Genomic DNA, 22,237 nt, shown 5'->3' on the forward strand with positions numbered 1-22,237 from the left:
ACATGGGCTTTGGAGCCAGAACTTCTGGAGTCAGTTCTCAGCCCCACTGAGACGAACGTGAGGGTGTCCCACACGCCCTTGGGCTCTCGGAGACCCAGATCATCAATAGCTAGGATAAGAGCACTGACAGCACAAGTGCTACCAAGAACACGTGGAATCTGGGACCTGCAGGGCTTGGTAAATGCTGCCAGCTTTCAGCTATGAGTTCCTATTGTCTTGCAGGTCATCTCAAAACAATCACTGTCCAAGGGACCTGCTCCCTGCCAAGGGGAAGTAAGAGAAAGGATGCTTCTTACCTGCTCTGGCTCTTCAGATCTGATCACCACTGTCTCAGGTGTGACGCAAGGAATCCGAGGGATGGCTGGGGATTCCACCCTGTGTGCCGAGAACGTTGGGACATCAAGGGATGATCTTTATGAGTAGCCCCCCTCTTCCACGGAAGGCCTTAGTGAAACACTTCTGTACCCCCAGGATCACCTATCTGATCCGACCGCTCGCCACCACCTGAACCCCACTGGCACATGTGGTACATCCTGGCCTTCACACACTGACCAGCCTCCTCCCTCTGCCCCCATGCCTGTCCCCAGAGCCTGACTGTCCTGGCTGGGCGAAGGACCTGCCTCCTCCAGGAAGTCTTCCTGCATGCACCACCCCTGTTCTGCAGCCTTCGACCCCTTGGTGAGGGAACCCTCGCTCTGGCCATTACATCTTATTCTGCGTCACGATCTGTCCACTGGGTGTGTGTTTTGGTTCTACCAATATATCTGTAGGTTCTCCATGGTCAGGGTCCGAGTCTCAAGTTTCTTTCTAAACGAAGTTCAGTAAATACTAATCATAGTTTTCCTTCTCCTTGGTCCATTGCCCTATTTTGTATAAGCCCTGGGACCAAGCTGGCACACGCCTGTCTTTTCAGAAAATACCGAGGGCTCAGTGTTTCTAGAAAGTTGTCACTTTTAGATTCATTCACAAAGTCCCCGGGTGTGGCGATGCACCCACGTCGCAATAGCTCACAGCATCTCAGGGAGGAATGAGAAACACAGGCAGACACAAACCCTCCGTGGGTCTTCCCTAATGGACAGGCCGATGGAGGGACGTGGCCAGCCTCTGAGGCCAGCTTGGCAAAAGTTCCTTTCTCTTTTTTTATTATTTAAATTCTTTTAATTGAATGAAAGCTTTTAAAAATTCTGTAGTGCTTTGCAATTTTCAAAAGTTTCACACACATGATTTCATATAATCCCATAATGACACTCCCCCCCCCCCCTTTTTTGGCAATGGTTTCTAATGGCAATCTCCCTTGGTGGATTTTTTCTGGTGAGAAGCTGAGTGTGTGAGAGGGGGAGGGGTATGGAGACTGAGCGAGGAGAGAAGGAACAGTGGGGGGCAGGGACCCCTGAGAGGGTGGCTTGCGGTAGGAGAGACCTCTGCGCCTGCCTGGTACCCCTGGTGCAGGGCTAGCTTATCCTAAGGTGCTGGACCAGCGCTCCGTCCGGGCTCGGCCTTCCTGGAACCTTCCAGCTCTGGAATCTTCCTACTCAGTCCCCGGGGTGGACCTTGACCTGCCCCGGCGTGAGCATTACTTACACTTGGTCCAGCTTCGGCACAAAATCCAGCAGCTCTTTCTCTTCATCTATATCCCTGGTATCCTGCTTCTCAGCCTTGAAGCCAACAAGTTCTTCCCCTGAAACCGCAAAAGTTTAAGTGAGTGACAGGACGGAGATTCCCTCTTTCTTTTTCAAAAGAAAAGAGGGAATCTGCTGCTCTTCTCAACGCTCGCCCCGAGGAGTGGGGGAAGGTCTCAGATGCTCCAGGAGGACCATAGCAACGTCTTCAACCAGCCCTGACCCTGTTCCTCCAGCCCTGGCACCTGGAGCGGGGCAGCCAGCCCCTGATATCTTAGTCTGCACCAGGCTTTGGAGAAGAAAACAGTTCTATCAAAAAAAAGAACTTTTTTTGCCTGACAAGTTCCACTTCAAAACAGCCCTTGTGGCGTGCGCAGTGACACCAAAGAAAGAGGTGCTTCTGTTCTTTTCCACACCACACGCAACAGAAGAATAAACGACTGTGGAGCCAAACCCATCCATTTTGAGAGGCTCTAGGAACTTTAATAACCATGGCGGCTGAACCCTCATTATTTCCTAAGCGCATCACCAGGAGGTTCAAAGTCTGTCTGCAAACCAGCCCGCCTCTTTGTTTCTCTCGCCTCCTTGAACTGGAGTTGGAGCCCTGGACCTTGCAGGGTCCTTTACTGCCCCTCAGCAGTGTGTGTCCTGGCGTTGTGATCTGGAGCCGACAGGATGGAATCACAGCAGCTCATGCAGTTATGATCACAGACACAGTGGCATGGGCACAGACACAGACATGGACAGGTTGGAGCCGCCCGCCAGGGCACGGATCTTACGGATGGAAATTTCCTGTTTTAGTCAAGCTCTGATTATTATGAAAACCAGGGATGGATTAGTGAGATCTTGGATTGCTTAGAGTGAAATGCACTTGTGAGAATGGACCACAGGGAACAGAAAGTGTTTCATACCCATTATAGTTATATGAGCAGTTCCTGGAAAGCAAAGAAGAGCCAAGTTTAAGGATGGATAGGATTGAAGTCAGTTAAATTAAGAGGCATATCATCAAAGGGGATACAGGAGAGCTTTCATCGCCTAGTTGACAAAACTTCATGACCCCTGGGTTACTGATATGCAAGGGGCCAGAGAGAAATCTGATCCAGCCCCACCTTTTTTTTATCACGATCTTTCTCTTCCAAGTTAAGTGGGAAGACAGGCTTGCCTGCGGCAGGAAAAATGCCATAAGTACCCGTGGCCACAGAAGTTGAAACTATAGTCATTTCATAATGACTGACTGTCGACCCAGCGGGTGGTTAGAAGAGCAGCTTATGAAAAGCAATTCTTCCAGATTTTAAATGAAACAAGCTTTGTTCAAAGCACAAGGAACACACCAAGTGGAATTTTATGACAGCTCCTTACAGCTCTGAGAGTTGACTGAGTTGAATCTCAGTCCTTGTATGATATAGGCAGAGACACATGTATTTGTGAAACTTTGTGGGATTTTATATTTTAATCCCTGTGATGTAGATTTCCTTCTTCTAAAATCACATTAAAGGGGTCTTTTGGATAACGGACAGCATCTTTAGAGCGTGGTTCTGTCCAGCTCCGACTAGGTCGGCAGAGGTGGGCATGCTGTGAGGTGCCCCGGGGCGGCAGCAGGGCCCCCCCCCCACCGGAGTGTTCAGAGCCCTGAGCACCCCTTTCAGCCTGACTTGACCCGGACGCGGTGTTGATCCCAGCCTGTACCTTCATCTTCAGAGACGTCCAGGATCTCATCCACCGTCTCGGGGAAGCTCATCCGGTGCTTGTCGCTGACCAACTAAAAGGAGAAAAAGCAAAGACTTCAACCCAAACACAGCAGTGGGCCCTTTCACCCATTCAGCAGTTACCTGGTTATGAGTGTGGAGACAGGAAGGAGACGGCAAAGGATGTTTGTCCCAAATGAAGAAAATGACAGCTAAGAGGGTCTCTGGGGTCTGGCAGGAACCGCAGAGGGATGAACGGAACCCCAGCTTCCCGGCGCCTGGTACCTGCCCCCAGTCCCATCCAGGGCTACCCGCTCCGGTCTGGTGGCGGCCCCTACTCCTCCGGCCGCTAGGTGGCAGTAAAGACCCGCCTGATGAAGGAGGAGCCCCGCCCCCCGCGCCCCGTCCCCAATTCTTTTGGCTCTGAGCTTCCCGCGGGAATCCTAGGACACCTAGGCTCCCTTTCCCGGGGTACCCCAAGGGGCGCCCTGCGGCCAGGCTGTGTGTGTCCGGGGTAGGGGTGCAGGGGAGGAGCAGACGTACCGCGACACTGGTTTCATCGGTGACAACCTTGAGCACGTCTGTTACAGAAATGTAGCCCAAGCGCTTGGCTATGGCCAGAGGTGTGGTTCCATTCTGGGGAGAACAGCGGAGGGAGGGCGAGGTCAGACCGAGCTCACGCCCCAGTCGTTCATACCCAGAGCAAGACCCCTGCACACGCGTGGGCCCAGATGTGTGTCGCTGACGCCCGCAGCGACGCTGCAGGGCGAGAGGAGGCCACAGTGCGCCAGCCTTGAATGGGAGCAGGGGAGATCTTACCACTAAAGTCAAGGGTGGTCAAGAGGAGAGCCAGAGGGAAGGTCAGGGTCAGGGGGGCACCAGATGCAGTTGTAGGAATAGGAGGGCACCGGGCAGTACTGCCCATGGCTCCCAAGGCCGGTTCTTTGGGTGTCAGTTACTGAGCATTCAAATAGTTAGAGTAATGCACATACTTCAGTGAACTCTTCTCAGGCCAATCAGAAATCACGAGTCACCAGAAACAGGGGAGGGGCCTATTTCTACTCTGATTTTAAAAGGCAGAGCTAAGTGACACTAAACGGATACTGAGGCTTTCTTTTCTTCTAAGTTCTCTGGTCCCAGGGGGTGCCCCGCTCCGATTCAGCCCCATCCACAGTTACACGGTTTCAGCAACCGCACCTACAAAGGCCTGCACGCTCGCTGAGCTGGAAGCGGCCGCGGCGACAACCTAGTAAAGCTGACAGTCGCGTTATCCAGGGCAGGAAGTTCACCCTGAACAGTGACCACGGACATGGCTGAAGACCCCAAGGCCCCCAAACCTCACACACCACTCAAGACATTTGGCTTTGTTCACTCCCACAGATTTCAGAAAGGGTTTTGACAATATTTTAAAAAACATAAAAAGGGGGGAGGGGAAACAGTGCTACCAGGATAACCTTCTGTCTTCCAGAAGGAGGAACTAATCCCAACAGCCCACGCCCTGGGGAGCCCGTCCAGGCCCCAGACACACAGGAGGATGACCCGAGCTTCCCTGGTGAAGGGATATCGCATGGGGCCGCCCGTGAGAGCAGGTCTCTGAAATCAGGAACCGGGCGGGTACTTACCGAGCTGACCTCGTTTGGGGAAGCACCATTTTTGAGAAGCAGTGTCACGATGTCTGTATGGCCTTGTTGAGCTGCCTGGTGCAGGGGACTGTATCCGAGCTGTAAAGCAGGCAGACGTTTGGCAGGATGAGCTAGCTACGAGAGAAAGCACTGCCCACCTGCCACAGAGCGTGTGCGTCTTCTGTGTGCAACGTAGAAAGGCATTTTCCCCATTTCCTCCTCCAGCGTCAAAGCTGAAAGTTGTGGTGGGGCCCCAAGTGCGCCCGGAGTGACCCTGGCTGCATCTGAACTTGGCACTGCTCTCAGGCATCCCAGTACCTTAGTCTTGGCATTGACATCCGCCTGGTGCTGTAGCAGGAACTTCACCAGCCTGATATTCCCATAATGGCTCGCCACGTGGAGTGGAGTGTAACCCATCTGGAAAGCAAGAGAGGAGACAGGGTGACCAGCAAGGCTTCGGGGGACACCACGAGCCGTTCTGAGCTGGATGGGAATGAAAGTCTCACGACAGTGGTGACTGAAAGAGAGGATGGACGAGGAGGCCCTTTGCAAGGTCAGCAGTGGGGCACCACGGGCCTGGGAGGGACAGGGCTCGGTGTCAGTCAAGTGCAGTGTGAGATGACTAGGAGAGACCCAAGTGGAGAGGTTAAGTAGGTGACTGGAAACCCGACACTGAGCCCGGGGAAGAGGGCAAGGCAAGGAGGCACCTGAGGGGAGCTGAAAGTCTTGGAGGTGAGAGAGGTCCCCCAGGATAAGTGTGGAGAGAAAAAGTGGGGCCCATGGACTGAGGCAGTACTTACAGGGAGGTCAGAAAAGAGGACGGGGAGGGAGCAGCAAAGAGGAGGGAGGAAAGCCAGGAGAGGCCCGTGTTACAGAAGCCAAAAGGGGTCAACCCCAGAAGGAGGGAACCGCCAGCAGACCCTGGGAGGGCAGCAGACTCAGATGAGCAGAGACAGCAGTGCAGAGATCACTGCCGACCCAGACAAGACCTGCCTTGCACACTTATTTCCACTAGAAAGCTGACATCCCACTGAAAAACTCCCCAAAAGGCTGTCTAGGTTACAGAGTTGTACCATAATGGAATTTATAGGAACTGGCCATGGCTAGAAATCGGTGGCTTTGAGCATTTGTTCATTTGAGTTTTGTCTGCAGAGGAGGTAACTGTCAAGAAAGCCATTCTGCTGAATATTTTAATGCTCCCTCCAAACGCCAACAAGCCAAGGCTCTCTGGGCTCCTCAGTGTCCCTGGGGAGCCCGGCCCCGGAGGTGATCTGGACCCAGACCCTGCAGGCTGGACCTGGAGTGATGGGATGGCTTTGGGACCCCCAAGTTCTAACCCACAACATGAGATCTCTCAGGACAGGACCCCAAAAGACTAAACCAGGCCCACAAAAGAAGCCTCAAAGATCCAGAACATTCTTTGGTTTAAAGCAGGCTCCTTTTGAAGCTATAGGCAGCTGGGGATAAAATATGTCTCTGGATTTTTCTCAGGGAGGCTTCAATGTCACACTGCTGCCCGATGTGCCGGAGGAACGCTGGAAGGGGCTGGGGCTACAGGGGCATCACTTTGTCCCTTCCTTTGAATACAGGTGCCTTTTGGTGAAAAGGAACAAAATGTCACTTCTTCCAGGAAGCCTCTTCCTTCCACCAAATGGAAACACCCTCTCCTCCCTCTGTGCTCCGCGGGTTCAGGAGAAGCCCCCTTGCACCGCATATCACACCGGCTGTCCCTTCCTGCCTCTTATGTCATCTGCAGATGCCTTGAGGCTCATTGCACTGTGTGCTGGGCACTGGGTCATCCTCCACCCAACCCCCACCCCCAGAGCTCCCTGCACACACAGAGGCTCAAAGAATGCTGACCTGCTTTTAGCCAAATGCCAGAGTCGAAGGGGCGGAATTTTCCAGTGCATCCTGACATTTTGATACCTTGCTCATGTAAGACAGGGCTTGGAATCATGACTAAACATTCCTTTCACTACAGAGGATCAAAGGTCTAGCCAACTTTTTAGACTCCCCACTGGAAAGTGAGCCCATTGGCCTGGGGTCCTCAAACTCCACTGCCGCCCCTAGGAAGTGGCAGACAGGAATGAGCCACTGGGTCCTCGGGGTATCCAATATCCTCAGATGGACCAGTGATGGAGGCCGGAGTGGGTAGGCCTGTGGGTGCAGGGGGAAGGGGGGAGTCCCTGTGGACAGAGTGCCAGCTGCTGGCCTTACCCGGGTGGCGGCGTCCACCGTGACACCATGTTTGATCAGCACGTCTGCCACTGGAACGTGACCTTCTTGTGCGACCAGATGAAGGGGAGTGAGTCCACTCTGGAAAGGAAAAGCAGTTCATCAGCTTGGAGCCAGGAAAGAATTCCAGGCGACACTGAAAGAGCACTGAGGTTTGGGAGTCGAACTTGGCTTTGCACGCTCCAACCAGTTGTTTGACCTTAGACAAGCTCTTCTAGCCCCGCCCCCTCCATCCTTAACTAAAATATGAGGTGGTTAGACTGAGTCAGAGGTCAGCAACAGTTTCTGTTAAGGGCCAGATGGTCAATATTTGAGGCTTGTGTCTCTCTTGCAACTACCCAGCTCCGCCAGTTATAGTGAGAAAGCGGCTATGCCAACACGTCAATGAATGGGCATGACTGGGTTCCAATAAAACTTTATTTGTACAAACAAGTGGTGAGCTGGATTTGGACCCCAGGCCATAGTTTGCTGATATCTGAACTAGATGAACTTTATGATCCTTTCCAGTGGTAACATTTCCTATTTCCATGACTCGAGATGAGCTTCAAAGCCTTGGTTTGCTTATCGAGAAAATCGGGATTATAACTGACGAATCTCAAGGGCAAAGGAGGGCTCACTTGAGAAAACAGAGGAAAATGCATTGTAAACCACGACGGGACATTTAAATGCAGCCTGTGATCAGCACATCCCAGCCAGTAAACAGGGTGGAGGATCCTGCTGGGACCGAAACCCCCAGATTCCTGGAGTTTTCCTCACAGCTTTCTCACGAGGATGGTGACGCTCCAGCGATCTTGACTGACACGTGCGCATTCACGCAAAAATGCCAGGAAAGGCTTCCCTCCCCTGGGGCCCGCTCAACACGCCTTCCTAACCGTGGGGCAAACAGGGCTGCAGCTCCTCTGTCATCGGAGCCAGTGGGCAGGGCCTGCCCCCTCTCCAGAGACTCCACTCGCCCTCCCCTGCCGTCTGCGCTTCCCCCCAGGCCGATGGGAGGCCCAGTGGTGCGCCTGCCTAGCTGAAGCCTGCGCAGGCAGGTGGGGCTGCCCACATAAGAACAGGTCCTGGGTCGGTCACAAGCGTCCGGGTGCCCTGCCTGATCCTTGGGATAACACAGTAACCTGACTGGTGAGTGTGGATGTGGATGAGTGGGGATGTCTCAGGGCAGGGCACCCCCCTCTCCTCCTGGCTCATTTAAATGGTACCAGCAAGAAACCAAGAGTCCTGTCCAACACAATGGTCCTGCCCTAACGGTTCCCTCCTGGGGTCACCTGTCCAAAGCTGTCCCGATAGAGCCAATGGATCCACACGCTTTTAAGAAATCTTAAGTTACCCTCAAAATGCTTGCCTTTCTGAAACTGTATTATGTTCATTTGTCGTCTAAAGAAGTGACTCTTCGTATCGTATGATTCCACTTGTACGAAATGTCCAGAACAGGCAAATTCATAGTGACAGAGAGGAGATTAGTTGCCAGGGGATGGGGGTTTGAGGGGAATGGGATGTGGCTGCTAATGGGTCTGAGGCTTCCTTTGGGGGTGATGGAAAAGTTCTACAGTTAGACAGTGGTGGTGTTTGTCCAATTCTGCAAATATACCAAAAAACCCACCGAAAAGTACAGTTCAAAAGAGCGAATTTTATGGTACGTGAATTATATTTCAATAAAATTGGTGTTTAACAAAAGAAGTGACTCTTAGTCTTTCTTGGGTCATGCGTTCTTTTGAGAAGCTGATGAAAACCATGAGGGTGTCCCCTGGGAAACAGCTCCCACGCCCATCCTCCCACGTGCCAGGTACACCACATAGAGGGGTTCCTGCTCACACGTCAACAGTCCCTGGACTGAGACTCCATTGAAGGGACAGGTTGGCACTGAAAACAATATCTTCCTCACAGAAAAAGAATATTTAGTCCCAGCTTACTTAGTACATTCCTGAATGTAGACACTGGCCTATACTTGGGAAAGCATGCAGTGGATTTCAGTAGTGATCTTTTTGTAGATTCTTGAGTCAACCTCTTTAGAAAGGACCAGCCAAAGCTTTGGCATCAGGTAGGCTTGGGGTCCTGCAATCTTGGAATAAGCAACCTTTCTGAACTTGTTTATTCATTTACAAAACTGAGATAAAACCTACACAGGGGGACTCCCCTGGTGGTCCAGTGGTTAGGAATCCACCTTCCAGTGCAGGGGACGCGGGTTTGATCCCTGGTCGGGGATCTAAGATCCCACATGTCACGGGGCAACTAAAGCCCGCGAGCCACAACTACTGAGCCCATGCGCCACAACTAGAGAGAAGCCCACACCCTGCAACGAAGAACACACACACACACACATGCGCGCGTGCGTGTGCGTGCGCATCACCTGATTCAGAACCGGGGCACACAGCAGGTGCTTGATCCTGAGATGCAGTGTGTCGTCAGCTGACCCCCCAATGTGATTGAGTCTGTAGGGATATTTGCAGACGCGTGCTTACCTTGTTGCCCAGGTTGCCGTTGGCCTGTTTGGAGAGCAGGAGAGCCACCATGTCCGCGTGACCCTCCTGGGCCGCCAGGTGGAGGGGTGTCACGCCTTGCACGGACTCTGCGTTCGCCGATCCCCCGTACTGCAGCAGGTTGCGGGCCACCTCCATCTGGTTCTGCTTGGCAGCGATGTGCAGAGGGGTGTAGCCGTTCTGAAATAGAAGGGGCCACAGGAGCCTGGTTACAGGAGTGTTGAGTTGACAAGCTTAGCACATGCCTTATGCTTTAGATCCTCTGAGGAGGGGCCAGGAGGCCTGGTTCCAGGCTGGTGTCACCCGGGAGGGCCATTTCAGTAAACAAACCAACCAACCGAGTCTATTTGGTTTGGAGAGCCAGCAAATGCCCTACCCGTTCTCTCCATCTATCTTCTGTGCACAAGGTGCTCTGTCCCCAACAGATGCTAGGATTCAACCAGGCAGCAGGCCTATAGAACACCCAGCAAGCTAGGCACACAAGTAAATGAAAGGCTTCCATGCCCCCTTTCCTACAGTAAGAAACATGCCCCCCAAAGCCAGTTCATAGAGGAAAAGGAAAAGAGCCCTTCTCTCCTCGTGATGTTGGGCCAAGAGCTCCCCCTGGGCCTGGTGGCTTCAGTCAGGTGGCGTTAAGAGTACATGTCCCCAGCAAGGGACCTGGGGCTGTGGAGTCAGTCCTTGGTCCACTTTAACCGGCCATGTGACTAGGGGCAAGATGGTCAACTAGACTTCCTTTCGTATTTTTTAAGCCATTGTAAGAGGACAGTAACATCTACCTTGTTCTTAAAGTTGTTGAATGGATCAAATATGATAATATATGTGAAGGTGCTTTCCAAAATTGAGATATAAAATTAATAAAACCTTTGTATGGTTTTGCAGTGCCCTGGTTCACAAATCTGTTAAGTCCGTTATGAGATGAGGAGATCGGTCCCACAGTAAATCAGCTACGTCACTGTGCACTCTCTGTTCAGCTGGCTTTCCTTTCCCCTTTGTCTTGGGAGGAAGACTTTCTCAATGAAGGAAGCAGTGCATGGGAGCAAACTCCATACCCCACTGCAGGCAGCCTACTTTGATTATCACTGTTGGAAACCACTTCCACCTACATTATCCTTTTTGAGCTTCACTGCAACCCACATACAGCAAGTAAGACAGGCATTTTTATTACTACCCTGCTTTCTGGATAAAGAAGCCAGTTCTCGGAGAGGTTAAACGCCTTTTCTAGTGTCACATAGTAAGTGAAACAACAGAGAACCCAAGTCTGGTCTTGTGACTCCAGATTCCAGGTTCTTTCAACTGGAGCAAGATTCCACTTGGAATCTCCGTAAAATGCAGATTCTGACTCAGAATCTCAGGGGAGGCCCTGGACTCTGCATTTCCAACAAGCATATGGGTAAGGCTGATGTTGTCGGCCACAAAGCATTCAGGGCTAAGGGGGATGCCAGGCCTGAGGACCCCTGTGCCGGACCCAGGAGCTTCCAAGCATATGCCCACCCAGTCCCAGAGCAGATGGCATAAGGCATATGGTCTCCTGCCACGGCCAGCATCCTTCTGGCCATCCCACAGAACTGACTCTCCTTTGCCAGCCACTGCCTTATTGTGGAAACCAACATTTCTGATTCTGCCAGGATCCACTGATCAGGGAAAAGAAACAGAAAAAAAGGGGCCGACCAATACAGTAAAATCCCAGTTTAAAGCACTGGGGGACACGGTGAGATCCGTCTGTCTGCAAAGTAGATTTTGGGGAAAGGAAAGTTGTCATCTACCCAAAGAATAAATTGAATAATAAAAATCATTCTCTCTGAGTAATTATGTAAGATGATTCATCCTACTGTTCCTCCTTTTAAATTTGATTATGTTATGAGAAAACATTACATTCTTTGTAGGTTGTGTTCCCCTGATAAGATTGGCATTTTGACTGTAATAAAATTAATTAAACAAAATGAGTTTTGTACTGTATCAAAAGGGAGCAAAGAAAAGAGGTGTGGTTCAGTGGATCAGGCCTGAGATTTGGAGTCATCCCCAAATGGAGATCCTTCTCTCTGAGTATCAGAGAATCTTCCGACTCCAGAGCCCAGGTCTTTTAGCTGGAGCTGTGCTTCTCAAACTTGAATGTGCATGAAATCACTTGGGATCTTGGTAAAGTGCAGATTCTGACGGGGGGCCCCCAGATTCTGCATTCGTAACAAGCTCCCAAGTCAGGATGAAATGGGGTGAGGCCGCTGCTCACCTAGGGTGCCGACTGCAGCCTGCCTTCCATTCCCTGCATGGAAGCAAGGATTATTAGGGCCTCTTTTACTGAACAAAGGACAGGAACTTGAGTACTTATTCACGTTAGCATTATCAGGAGTCCAGGCCACTTGGGCAATGGAGGATGTCCGCACTGGAAGAACGGCATCCCGTCCAGGTCAGGCTGCCAGGTGACCCGCAGTTAAAACCAAGATACAAGAACAACCGTCAGTCTCAGATCAGGGACCAACCCCTGTGAGCTTTCTCCAAGCTGGGACTACAGGGAATGAATGACCTTCTGTAGGTGACAAGGACGAGGGGCAGGGAGGCAGGAGAGTCGGGGTGGTGGTGGGGGGAAGATTCAGGAACGGTGTGAGCCAGTAAAAGGCTCCTCTTTCCCAAGGAAATGCGCTCCGTCCAAAGGAATGCGCACACTAGAGAGAGATCTGCCCAAACAGTAAAACAACATTAGCATCAAAATTAGAAAGGGGTGGGTTTGGTTTGGGTGCAGAGAGACTTGCATGTGAGATTCTACAAAATTGCCAGACTGCTTTGGAAACTATTTTTTGCCATGGAAACAAAACCCATCTGTGCAGGGTTTGTGCTTGGATAAAGCTCCCTTTAAATACCATGAGCCTGGTTCTGATTTCTTTTATATAAGGAGCGGTGTGAGTCCAGCGTTTTATTTTTAGAAGCAGGAGTAAGTCATGTCCCAACAGGGCTGCACGCTGTCTACACAGTGATGTGGGCTCTGCTACAACAGCGCGGGACCAGAGCCCAAGGAGAAGGGGTGTCTGGGAGATGCTGTGTCTGCAGGAACGTGAGGCTGTAAAATTCAGATGAGCAGCCATTCTGAGAGGGGAACTGAAGCCCCGCCCTGACTTTCCCTGCGTCCCCGTGGAAGTCAGCAGGCGTCGGCTGGAATCACACTCTGACCCACCCATGGCTCCCTCCTGCCACAGGGCTGAGCACTGTGGTGCGCTCAGGGACCGCGATGTCCTTTGCACCCGAGCCCTGCCCCCTCTCCTCGCCCCTCATCTGCGTGGCCACCAGCCCCCTTGGCCCCCCTCCCCTCACAGACCCTGCACACCTTCTCACCCCACAGGGGACGGCCTGTCCCCCCAAAATGATCCTCGCGCGCAGCTTTATCCCTGTACCTCGTACAGCGCCTTCTCAGTCCACTCTTACATAAGCCCCATCCACTCTCTACACTCCGGGTCCCTCAGGGGCGATGCACCACCCATGGCTCTGAGCATCTCAGGGGCTGGTGTGAGGGTGCACGCCGGCCACACCTCAACGTGTAACGTGTGTACAGAAATGGCACCATCTCAGAGCCGGGACTCCAGAGAGAAACAGATTTGGGGGGAGACTCCGCATTCAAGACAGGTTCCTCGCTCCAAGGTTCTGGTGAGTTCACCCCCAGCCCTGAATATTCTCCAGGTGTGGCCCTGGTCCCGGAATCCACGAGCACGCTGTACATGCTGACCTCTGACACCAGTTTGGGGTACACATTAGTTGTGTAAAACGAGCTCCACATCTGCGAGGTGACCTGTGGCTGAGAAGTGCTCCCCACTTCCCGGCCCGCTCGGGTTCCCAGTCAGCAGCCATCGCACTGCAGGCAATCGGGCTGCTTCTGCACAGCCCTCCCTGAGGGGTGGCGGCTGCCTGCTGTCCCGGGTGGGGGCGGGGTGGGGCAGGAGGCTTACCCAGGCCAGGCTGTGCGGGGAGCTGCCCCGGGGCAGCAGCAGTTTGACAATGTCCAGGTGGTTGTGGTGCACGGCGACATGCAGGGGCGTCAGGCCATTCTGCGGGGAGATGGACAGGGGACAGCCTTCGCTCAGGGGACATCCCACTGGCCATGCCTGTGGCTCCAGGCAGCGCCACGTGGGGATCCGTATCACTTCTGTTACACAGGAAATCTGCTTGACACCATTTCAGAGCCAGTCTGGAGCTGAAGTCACTAAAGAACACACCAGCTGGACCTGGGCCACCTCCGCATTCCTGGGGGGTCACCTCCTCATTCCTGGGGTCACCGCCTCATTCCTGGGGTCACCGCCTCATTCCTGGGGTCACCGCCTCAGTCCTGGGGTCACTGCCTCAGTCCTGGGGTCACCGCCTCAGTCCTGGGGGTCACCTCCATTCCTGGGGGTCCTAGGGGCTGATGGGGCAGTGCAGCATCCTTGCTCAGAGGGGCCACCGGGTCTTTGTAGAAGGGCAAGGCCTCTGTCAGAAAGATCTGTCTCCCCAGAGGCCATTCTTCCTGGACGGCTGCCCATTCGCAAGGGGGACACAGTCGGCTCAGGCAGAGATGACCACCCAGGTGCAGCTGCCCCTCTGCCCCGGGTCCACCCTGGCAGGAGGGAAGGTCAAGCTCACCTTCCCAGCAGCGTCTGGGTGCGCGTCATGCTCCAGCAGCAGCTGTGCCACGCGCACCTTCCCGTACTTGGCCGCCACGTGGAGAGGGGTAAATCCTTTCTGAGGAGAAACACAGGCCGTCGGAACCGTGGGGAGGCCCGCCATCCTCCCTGGAGAAAGGGCCCGCGGCAAAGGAGGTGTCCCACCCCGACTGGCGTGGAGACGCCAGTAGAACAAAGGGCGCAGAAGGTGTGATCCCGCTGAGACTCCCAGAGCCCCGGGGGCTGCCACCTGCCCCTCTCGTGACGGAGTCAAAACCACTGGTGCTGTTATTTGACAGCCAGCTAGTTGCGGGCAGGGCCTGGGCCGCCAGCCTTCTCGCATCCCAGAGCCTGTCTGGTCTGGCCAGAGAAGATCCTGAGCCATTCCATGATAGACAGACGAAGGCTGGTGGCTGGATGAGAAACTACAGTTCACCTTCCTGGGGAAGGACGGGACACATCCAGCTCACAGGTGGCGGCCAGTCCTGTGGGTCCATTCCTCCCAGCAGCCCTCAGCACAGTCAAGGCAATACAGAGGACCAGATGGGAACGCCCTCCCCTGCCCCAGGACCAGCCAGGACCAGCCTGACGCTCTGGAGAACGGGAGGAGGAATGCTGTACCTTGGTCATGCACGCCTGGGACGCCTCCTTCTCCAGAAGGGCCAGGGCCGTTTCCACGTGGCCCTCTCGGGCCGCGATGTGCAGGGGGGTGTGCCCGGCAGTGGTGGCCAGGTTGGGGTTGGCGTCATTTTCTAGCAGGAGCTTCACCATGTTTGTGTGGCCAATGCGAGCTGCACAGTGAAGTGGGGTCTGGTCATCCTGGAACCCAAAGCAAAAACAAAGAACAGGGAACGCTAAGGTTACCTAACCCAACTCTTCATTTTATAAAGAAGGCAGGTGAGGCCCAGAGAGGTTAAGTGACTTTCTCAAGTCCACACAGCTAGTAAGAGGAAGAGCTGAGGTTCAAATCTCTGAGTTATGGGAACCAATATGTTCTATACTATTTAATCCTTATAACAACCTTTCAAGTTAGTTGTTATTCCTACTTAATTGCCCAAAGGCTCAGCCTTCCCATCTGTAAAATGGGAATAATGGTATTGACCTCATAGGGCTATGGTCAGGATCAAGCAGACAGCGTGTATAAGATGTTTCACACCACGTTTGGCACAAACTATACATTGTGGTTGCTCTTACGGGCAGACCTCGGAGACATTGTGGGCTCAATTCCAGACCACTGCAATAAATTGGGTAACAGAGTAAAGCGAGTCACATGAATTTTTTTGGTTTCCCCGTGCATATAAAAGTTATTTACACGCTATTACACTTCATTATGTGTGCAATAGGATTATGTCTAAAAAATACACTTACCTTAATTAAAAAATACTTTACTGCTAGAAAAATGCTATCCACCTGACAACACGGGGTTGCCACAAAACTTCAACTTGTAAAAAACACTTTATCTGCAAAAAACACTTTATTGCAAAAAACACGTTATCTGCCCACACTAAAGTGAAGGGCAATCAAACAAGGTGAACTGTACTGTCTCCCGAGTCCTATCTAAGAGTCCACTTGTCTTTCTGTCTGAAGGCTACTCTGGTTTTCTCTACGCCAGGGGCAATGGGAGCGTCAGACCTGGGGAAAGATGACTTTTCATCCCAGCTCCCGCCCCCCCCCCCACCCCTTCCAGTTTCCTCCGGAAGCTGAGGGGGTCAGTGGGCAGGGTCTCTGTGTTACTGGGCCCAGCTAGGGGCCTCCCTCACGTGGCTCAAACCCAAACCACAGTCCTGACACTAAACAGAGGCTCTGTGGTCTGTGCGGTAGGAAAGCCTGATCCTGGCCAAAGCCAGATTGCAAACTCGGCATCACTCAGTACCTCAGAGATGCCTTTTACATCGCGAGGGCATCTTGATTTTCACCGGCAACGCTTTCTTCAAAGAGTTGCTTCTCTTCTGATACTGTGACTGTAACCACCACGCAAACTTTCAGCCCGCCCCGCGCCCCCCCCCCACCCCGCAGTACTGTTTCTTGGCATTTTGTTGATGCCAACACATCTCTGGGCTTCTCAGAACCCTTGCAAAGCAGAACCGGAGCGTGTGCTGCAACCCAGCAGGTGTGACAAGGAATCTCGGCGCCACGAGCCCTGCAGCCTGGTCTCCGATCAGGGAGGATTGCTCCTCCTGCGCTTGAATTGCTTCCGTCTGGGATCCCTCCCACCTCCAGAACCCACCTTGGCCTTGGCATTGACTTTGGCTTTGTTCTGGAGCAAATATTTGGCCACTTCCGTGTGTCCTGCTCTGGCTGCCATGTGTAGTGGGGTCTCCACTTTCTGTAAAATAACAAAATTATGGAAGTGTTAACACCTGCTGGGTTTGCAAAAGGGCACACACAGGGCTCCGCAGTGCCAGCCTGGAGTAGCTCGGCGGACATTCCTCCAAGAGGTGGAGATGCCCCAGCAAAAAGCAACTTCAGCCTTTAGTCTGCTGATGCCTGGGGTGTGTGTGTGCGTGTGTGTGTGTGGTGTGTGTGTGTGTGTGGTGTGTGTGTGAGATACACTTAAAGGTAAACCCCAGAGCTAAGGAATGTTTAAAAACATACATGTATTCCCAGATACCACTCACAGAAATTCCCAAATGATCGTCCAAAATAAAACCCCCAAGACTTACACATGGGTGACACATTTAACTGAGAAAGCGTCAGTACATACAGTCATCTCCCCAAGTCCGAAGCGCCTGCTATTCTGAGAATTCTACCTCTGTCCTCGAGAGGAGAGCTTGGGATCGCTGGCAAACGCTCGCCTCTGAGCCCTCTGTCCACAGGAAGGGGCTGCTCTCCCCACGGACTCACCACATTGGAGACGTTGGGCGATGCTTCCCGCTGCAGCAGGCTCTTCACGATGGGCAGGTGCCCCATGAAGGAGGCCACGTGGAGAGGTGTCAGGCCAGACTGGAACAGACCAGACAGGAGTGAGACGGGGGAGACTTGCCCACTCCTCCAGACACATAGCCAGATGGAGCTTAAGCTTTCCTGCCTCTAGGGGCTCCAGAAGAGTCTTCCAAGGAAAGGGAGTTCTATGAAATGGGTCTGCTTCTAGGAAAATGGCCGGAGGGGGAAAAAAAAACACTGCAGGGTGATTCCACCCACATGTACAACTCAAAACATTTTGCATCTAACCTTGGACAGCTCCCTGAGATCTGACACCAGCTCCCGGTCTTAGCGACCCCTGATGTATTCCTGAGAGTTCTAGACTAGCGCACACACACACACAACACACACACACACACACACACACACGCAGCCACAAAGAACAACTCTCAAGATGGCTATTGGAAGAAGGCCCGCGGAGACCGTCCACTCGTCTGCGGAGTTTCTCCTACCTCAGTGACAGCATCAATGGAGGCCCCCGTCTTCAGCAGCAGCTCCATGACGCGGATATGGTTCTTCTTGCAGGCGATGTGTAAGGGGGTAAAGCCATTCTGCAGCCCCACACAAAGGGAGACAGGCAAGCAGGGGCTCACACTCAAGCCCAAGGAACACCCAGACCACCCTGCTGATGAAAAGGGAGCCCCTGCCCAGCCTAAACGTCAATCACTGTGAGTCACGGAAGAGGCGGGTGGCTCTCACTGTGCACCAGGCGAGGTCCTGGGTATGTTGTCTGTAAACCTTTTTCCAAATTTAGTCACATTTTTGGACGCACTGAAAGACCCTGCCATTTAAAGTTTCCTTAAGGGGAAATTTACAATAAAGAGAACTGCTGTGAAGCCCAGCACGTTCCCTGAAACCGCCGTGCGTTTCTAGTCAAATGGATTTCTGAACCTCAGCCCTGCTCGAACATGATGCGCTAGGATGTAAACTCCACCAGGGCAGGCATTGCTGTTTGTTCGCCGGCTTTTGCCCGTCTGCTTGTTTTTTCAGTGCTTTAACCCCAGGGCAGTGGTTCTCAATGTGAGGTCTCACCACCCATCCCCCGCCCCGGGGACACTTGGCAATGTCTGGAGACGTTTGTGATTGTCACAAGGAGGGGAGGAGTGCTATTAGCGCCTGGTGGGCGGAGGCCAGGGATGCTGCTAAACATCTATTCACGGGTCAGTCTCGCCACAACAAAGAACATCGGCCCCAAATGTCAGTAGTGCTGAGGTTGAGAAACCCCGACTACCCCAGACAGTGCCCGGCAAGTGGGGACTGCTCGGCGAAAGCTTTCTGAACAAATGAATGAATACATGAATGAACGAGCCATCCTGGCAGCCTGGAGGCTGTCCTGCCTTCTAAATTCTCCTCCTCTGGGAATGGGCAGAGGGGAGATGGCGGGTGTGGGCAGGCTCCGTGCAGCGCTCCGGCCCCGCCAGCAACTTCCCCGGGAGCCCCCGGCCTGGGGCGAGCGAAAGGAACCACAGTCCCAGGAGGGAATTTGCTTTAGGCCTGAACTCACCTCTGCTCAAGCACCATGACCACTGTGAGCCCCTCTGCAGAGGAAGGATGCTTAGCTGAGCCCATTTCACTCGCCCCCAAAGCAGGTCAAAAAGCCAGGCAGTCGCTAGAAATCACCAACCCTCAGCTCTGGGCACAGACAGGAGTGACATCCCGCATACCTACCGCACACACTGCTTGTGAGTCAGGTGTCCTGGGCCCAAACCCACCCAGACCTCAGCCCGTTACGGGGGCTCGGTCATTATGTGTGGGATGCAGCAGGGAGTAAGGTCACATCCGCCTGTGCTCTGCCACGCCCCGTGGGCCTCAGCGCCCCGCCCCCGACACTGTCCCCACCCTGAATCTCCAGGGCAGCTCCAGGCACCAGTGGGTGCCTCCCTGGGGGGCTCAGCCATGCAGCTCTGGCCCTAGCCCCTCTGGCACCTTTTCCGATAGCCTCCTACTCACCAGGGCTCTGGAGTTTGGTTTGGCCCCTTTATCCAAAAGGACCTTGGCGACCCTGTGGTGGCCGCAGTGGGCAGCCACGTGGAGCGGGGTCAGGTGGTCCAGTGTGATGTCGTCTATCTCTGCATTGTATTGCAATAGGAGTCGGACACAGTCAAGGTGGTCTCCCTGAGCCGCCATGTGGATTGGGGACAAGCCATTCTGGTGAAGAGGGAAAACAACCAGTTGCAAAGGAAATGAACATGGAAATTCAAGGCAGGCAATGATTCCAACCTTACTTCCCACCTCCTCCCTACACAGGGCTTCCATGTGGCTCCCGGGTGAGCCTGGTTCATTCCGGCCTCCGCGTTCCTGCTGGTCTCTGATTGCAAACCTCCTTCTTCTCACCCCGCCAAATCCTCCAGGTCAGCTCTAGCCAGGCCCACCTCTTCCACGAGGCCTCCCCTGGCCACCTTTGATTCCTGTGGGCTTTTCTCATCTGTACCCCTCACTCGGACCGTACTTATATACCTGCCGAATTGTTTTCATAATTAACTTTTCAGGTGTATGTATCTTCTCTCCTTCCTTAGAAGCTTCTTAAGATCAGTGACTGTGCCTGGTATCTCTTACACGCCCCACGCATGCATGTAACACACACAGTGGTCCTTAATCAGTGTGGTCTTGAATGAATGCATGATGCTAAAATGGAATTTGGATCTAAAACCCTCCGTTCTTTGTCCTTGACAAGTGCACATCACTTTAAAAAACTGTTAAGGATCCTCACTGTTTCTTAAATAGCAATTTACTTCAAACAATTAAAGACAGAGAAGACTCACTCACTCATTCATTCACACATAAATTCAGCAAATATTAAGTGATTAAAGTGCATCAGGTATGGGATAAGCTCTGGGGAAACAGAACAGACAGAATTCCAGGCCAAGGAAGCTGGCAGACTAGTAGGTTAAAGATGGGAAAAGAGATACATTGTTGCCACTCCGTGTGGTGACATCAGGAAGGGCTGATAAAGCACAGAGGAGCAGGGGAGTGTAGAGTCATGATGGGGTCGGGGGGACATGGGGAGAGAAGGCTTCCCAGGGAGGTGATCCCTGAGCTAGGACCTTGCCAGGAAGACGACACAGGAAGAGCATCCCCGAGAAGGGAATGGCGTGTGCAGTGCCACAGAGGCAGCCGCCCTGGGACCCAGGGAGCTCCATGCAGGTAAACACGCGGGAGGCCAAGGGCACAGAGCTGGACTCCAGAGGCAGGCGGGAGCTGCATCATGACAGCCCCTGAGCGAGGAAACTGGGACGTTAGGTTTTAGCAAGAGACAACTGAAAGAAGAATTTTCAGCGAGGGAGGAACACAATCAAGCGGCATGACGGCTATTGTTAGTGACTGAATTGAACTGTGTCCCTCAAATTCACATGTTGACGTCCTAAAGCCCAGGACCTCGTGATGTGGCCTCATTTGGAAACAGGATCATTGCAGATGTAGTTAGTTAAGATGAGGTCACTGGTGTAGACTTTAATCCAATATGACTGCTGTCCTTATAAAAAGGGGAAATGTACACACACACACACACACACACACACACACACACACACACACGACAGCCTGGGCCGTGAACATGACCCAGATTTCAGCGAGCTCCACTGAACACTCACATAACCCTCGGTCAGGGAATAAATTGCTCTTATGGTGTAGAATCTTACGACAGGGAGCTGCGCACAGAAAACCTCGGGAGTGGCCATGGGTGGGTCTGGTTTCTGCCTTGCTCTGCTCTGACCACCTTCTAAATTCACCCCAAGAACGAGGCAGTGGGCCTGGAGGCGGTGCAGGCAACACCAGGTAGTCTGACAGCTTTGGCCCCAGTAAGACTCAAGACCTCATGTTAGAACTGAGGGCTGGGCTTTTGCTCTGGCCCCGAAAGGACCTCGAGAAGAACCGTTTTGTTTTCTTTTCAACATCATCCAGTCCGGCCCAGGCTCTGAAGACTCCCCGAGCGCTTAGTTCCTGTTTTTTCTGGAGCCAGGGTAAAAGAGATGAGGCCTGATCTCGAGCTGTACAGACACATGAGAGCCCATGGGACAAACCCAGCCTGCTGCCTGTGCTTGGCAAGGAAGTTTTACTAGAACAGGGCTGCTAGTTTGCACGTTATCCACGGCTGCTTCCCCACTACAGTGGTAGATGTGAATTGTTGTGACATTGACCAGGGCCTGCAAAGCCTAAAAATATTTACTATCTGGCCCTTTAGAGAGAAAGGTGCCAACCTTGATGTAGATAATAATTAGAGCCGAGTGCCTCCTGTGTGACAGACATCGGGGTCAACGTCACACACACTGGCTGAGTTAGTAGAATTAGCATCTCTGTTTCTCAGAAATGGGATTCGACCCGGGTCGGCCTGAGCTGGAGCCCCGCCTAAGAGATGCTCCTTGCAGAAAGGAAGCTCGCACCTTGGTTTTGGCTTGGATGGGCGCCCCGTGGTCCAGCAGGATCTCTGAGATTCGCAGGTGCCCATTCCGAGCTGCACAGTGGAGAGGTGTCAATTCATCCTTTAAAAGACAGTCAAAAAGAGAAAGCCCCAGAGGCACCCATCAGAGGCCGCTGGAGAGAAGGCACCTGTGGCATCATTCCAGCCGGAGAGGCACGAGAAGGCTTCCTTAAGGACCAGCCCGATGGAGCAGTCTGGTCTCCAGCTGCCCCTGTGGGCTGTTCTAGAGGCTGGACGCCCTTCCCTAGCTGGTCACGGGGAGCCCACTACCTGGGTGGAGCCCTGGAAGGCAGCACTCGCTCCCCTGGCCTTGCCGGGCAGCTGGCTGGCACCCACCTTGGTCCTTGTTTCTATCTGGGCCCCGCGGTCCAGCAGAAGCCGCACCATGATCACGTTCCCCCTGCGGGAAGCAATGTGCAGCGGCGTGATGCCGTTCTGGAAGGGAGGAAGGGACTGGTCAGGGCGTGTGTCCTTGTCTGGGAGGCAGCTGCTCTGCGCCCTGCTCCCCTGTGGCCCTGCCCCAGCCCAAGGCAAGCGGCCATCGGAGCCCACTGTTAGGACTTTTCTCGCCTAAGACAGATTTCAAAGCCTCTAAGGACACGCCAGCCTTCTGGTTCATCACAGCAAGCTGG

The 22,237-nt window shown here is 53.2% G+C and overlaps 1 protein-coding gene across 2 annotated transcripts in view; it reads right to left on the minus strand.

Annotated features, from left to right (window-relative positions):
• Nucleotides 1-22,237, minus strand: part of ANK1 (ankyrin 1) — a gene marked incomplete at both ends in the record, with an annotated part of 211,426 nt that overhangs the window by 41,042 nt on the left and 148,147 nt on the right. For both annotated transcript variants that reach the window (XM_082863943.1, XM_082863942.1), the window contains 18 exons: nucleotides 297-375; nucleotides 1,582-1,678; nucleotides 2,531-2,554; nucleotides 3,306-3,378; nucleotides 3,848-3,940; nucleotides 4,927-5,025; nucleotides 5,245-5,343; nucleotides 7,144-7,242; nucleotides 9,624-9,821; nucleotides 13,577-13,675; nucleotides 14,247-14,345; nucleotides 14,888-15,085; nucleotides 16,494-16,592; nucleotides 17,111-17,209; nucleotides 17,641-17,739; nucleotides 19,139-19,336; nucleotides 21,568-21,666; nucleotides 21,942-22,040. In XM_082863943.1, the coding sequence (XP_082720069.1) occupies nucleotides 297-375; nucleotides 1,582-1,678; nucleotides 2,531-2,554; nucleotides 3,306-3,378; nucleotides 3,848-3,940; nucleotides 4,927-5,025; nucleotides 5,245-5,343; nucleotides 7,144-7,242; nucleotides 9,624-9,821; nucleotides 13,577-13,675; nucleotides 14,247-14,345; nucleotides 14,888-15,085; nucleotides 16,494-16,592; nucleotides 17,111-17,209; nucleotides 17,641-17,739; nucleotides 19,139-19,336; nucleotides 21,568-21,666; nucleotides 21,942-22,040 (1,950 nt within the window). The remainder of the gene's footprint in view (nucleotides 1-296; nucleotides 376-1,581; nucleotides 1,679-2,530; nucleotides 2,555-3,305; nucleotides 3,379-3,847; nucleotides 3,941-4,926; nucleotides 5,026-5,244; nucleotides 5,344-7,143; nucleotides 7,243-9,623; nucleotides 9,822-13,576; nucleotides 13,676-14,246; nucleotides 14,346-14,887; nucleotides 15,086-16,493; nucleotides 16,593-17,110; nucleotides 17,210-17,640; nucleotides 17,740-19,138; nucleotides 19,337-21,567; nucleotides 21,667-21,941; nucleotides 22,041-22,237) is intronic.

This window comes from Leucopleurus acutus, assembly GCF_964270905.1.
Source record: "Leucopleurus acutus genome assembly, chromosome: 21".
Classification (NCBI taxonomy): Eukaryota; Metazoa; Chordata; class Mammalia; order Artiodactyla; family Delphinidae; genus Leucopleurus; species Leucopleurus acutus.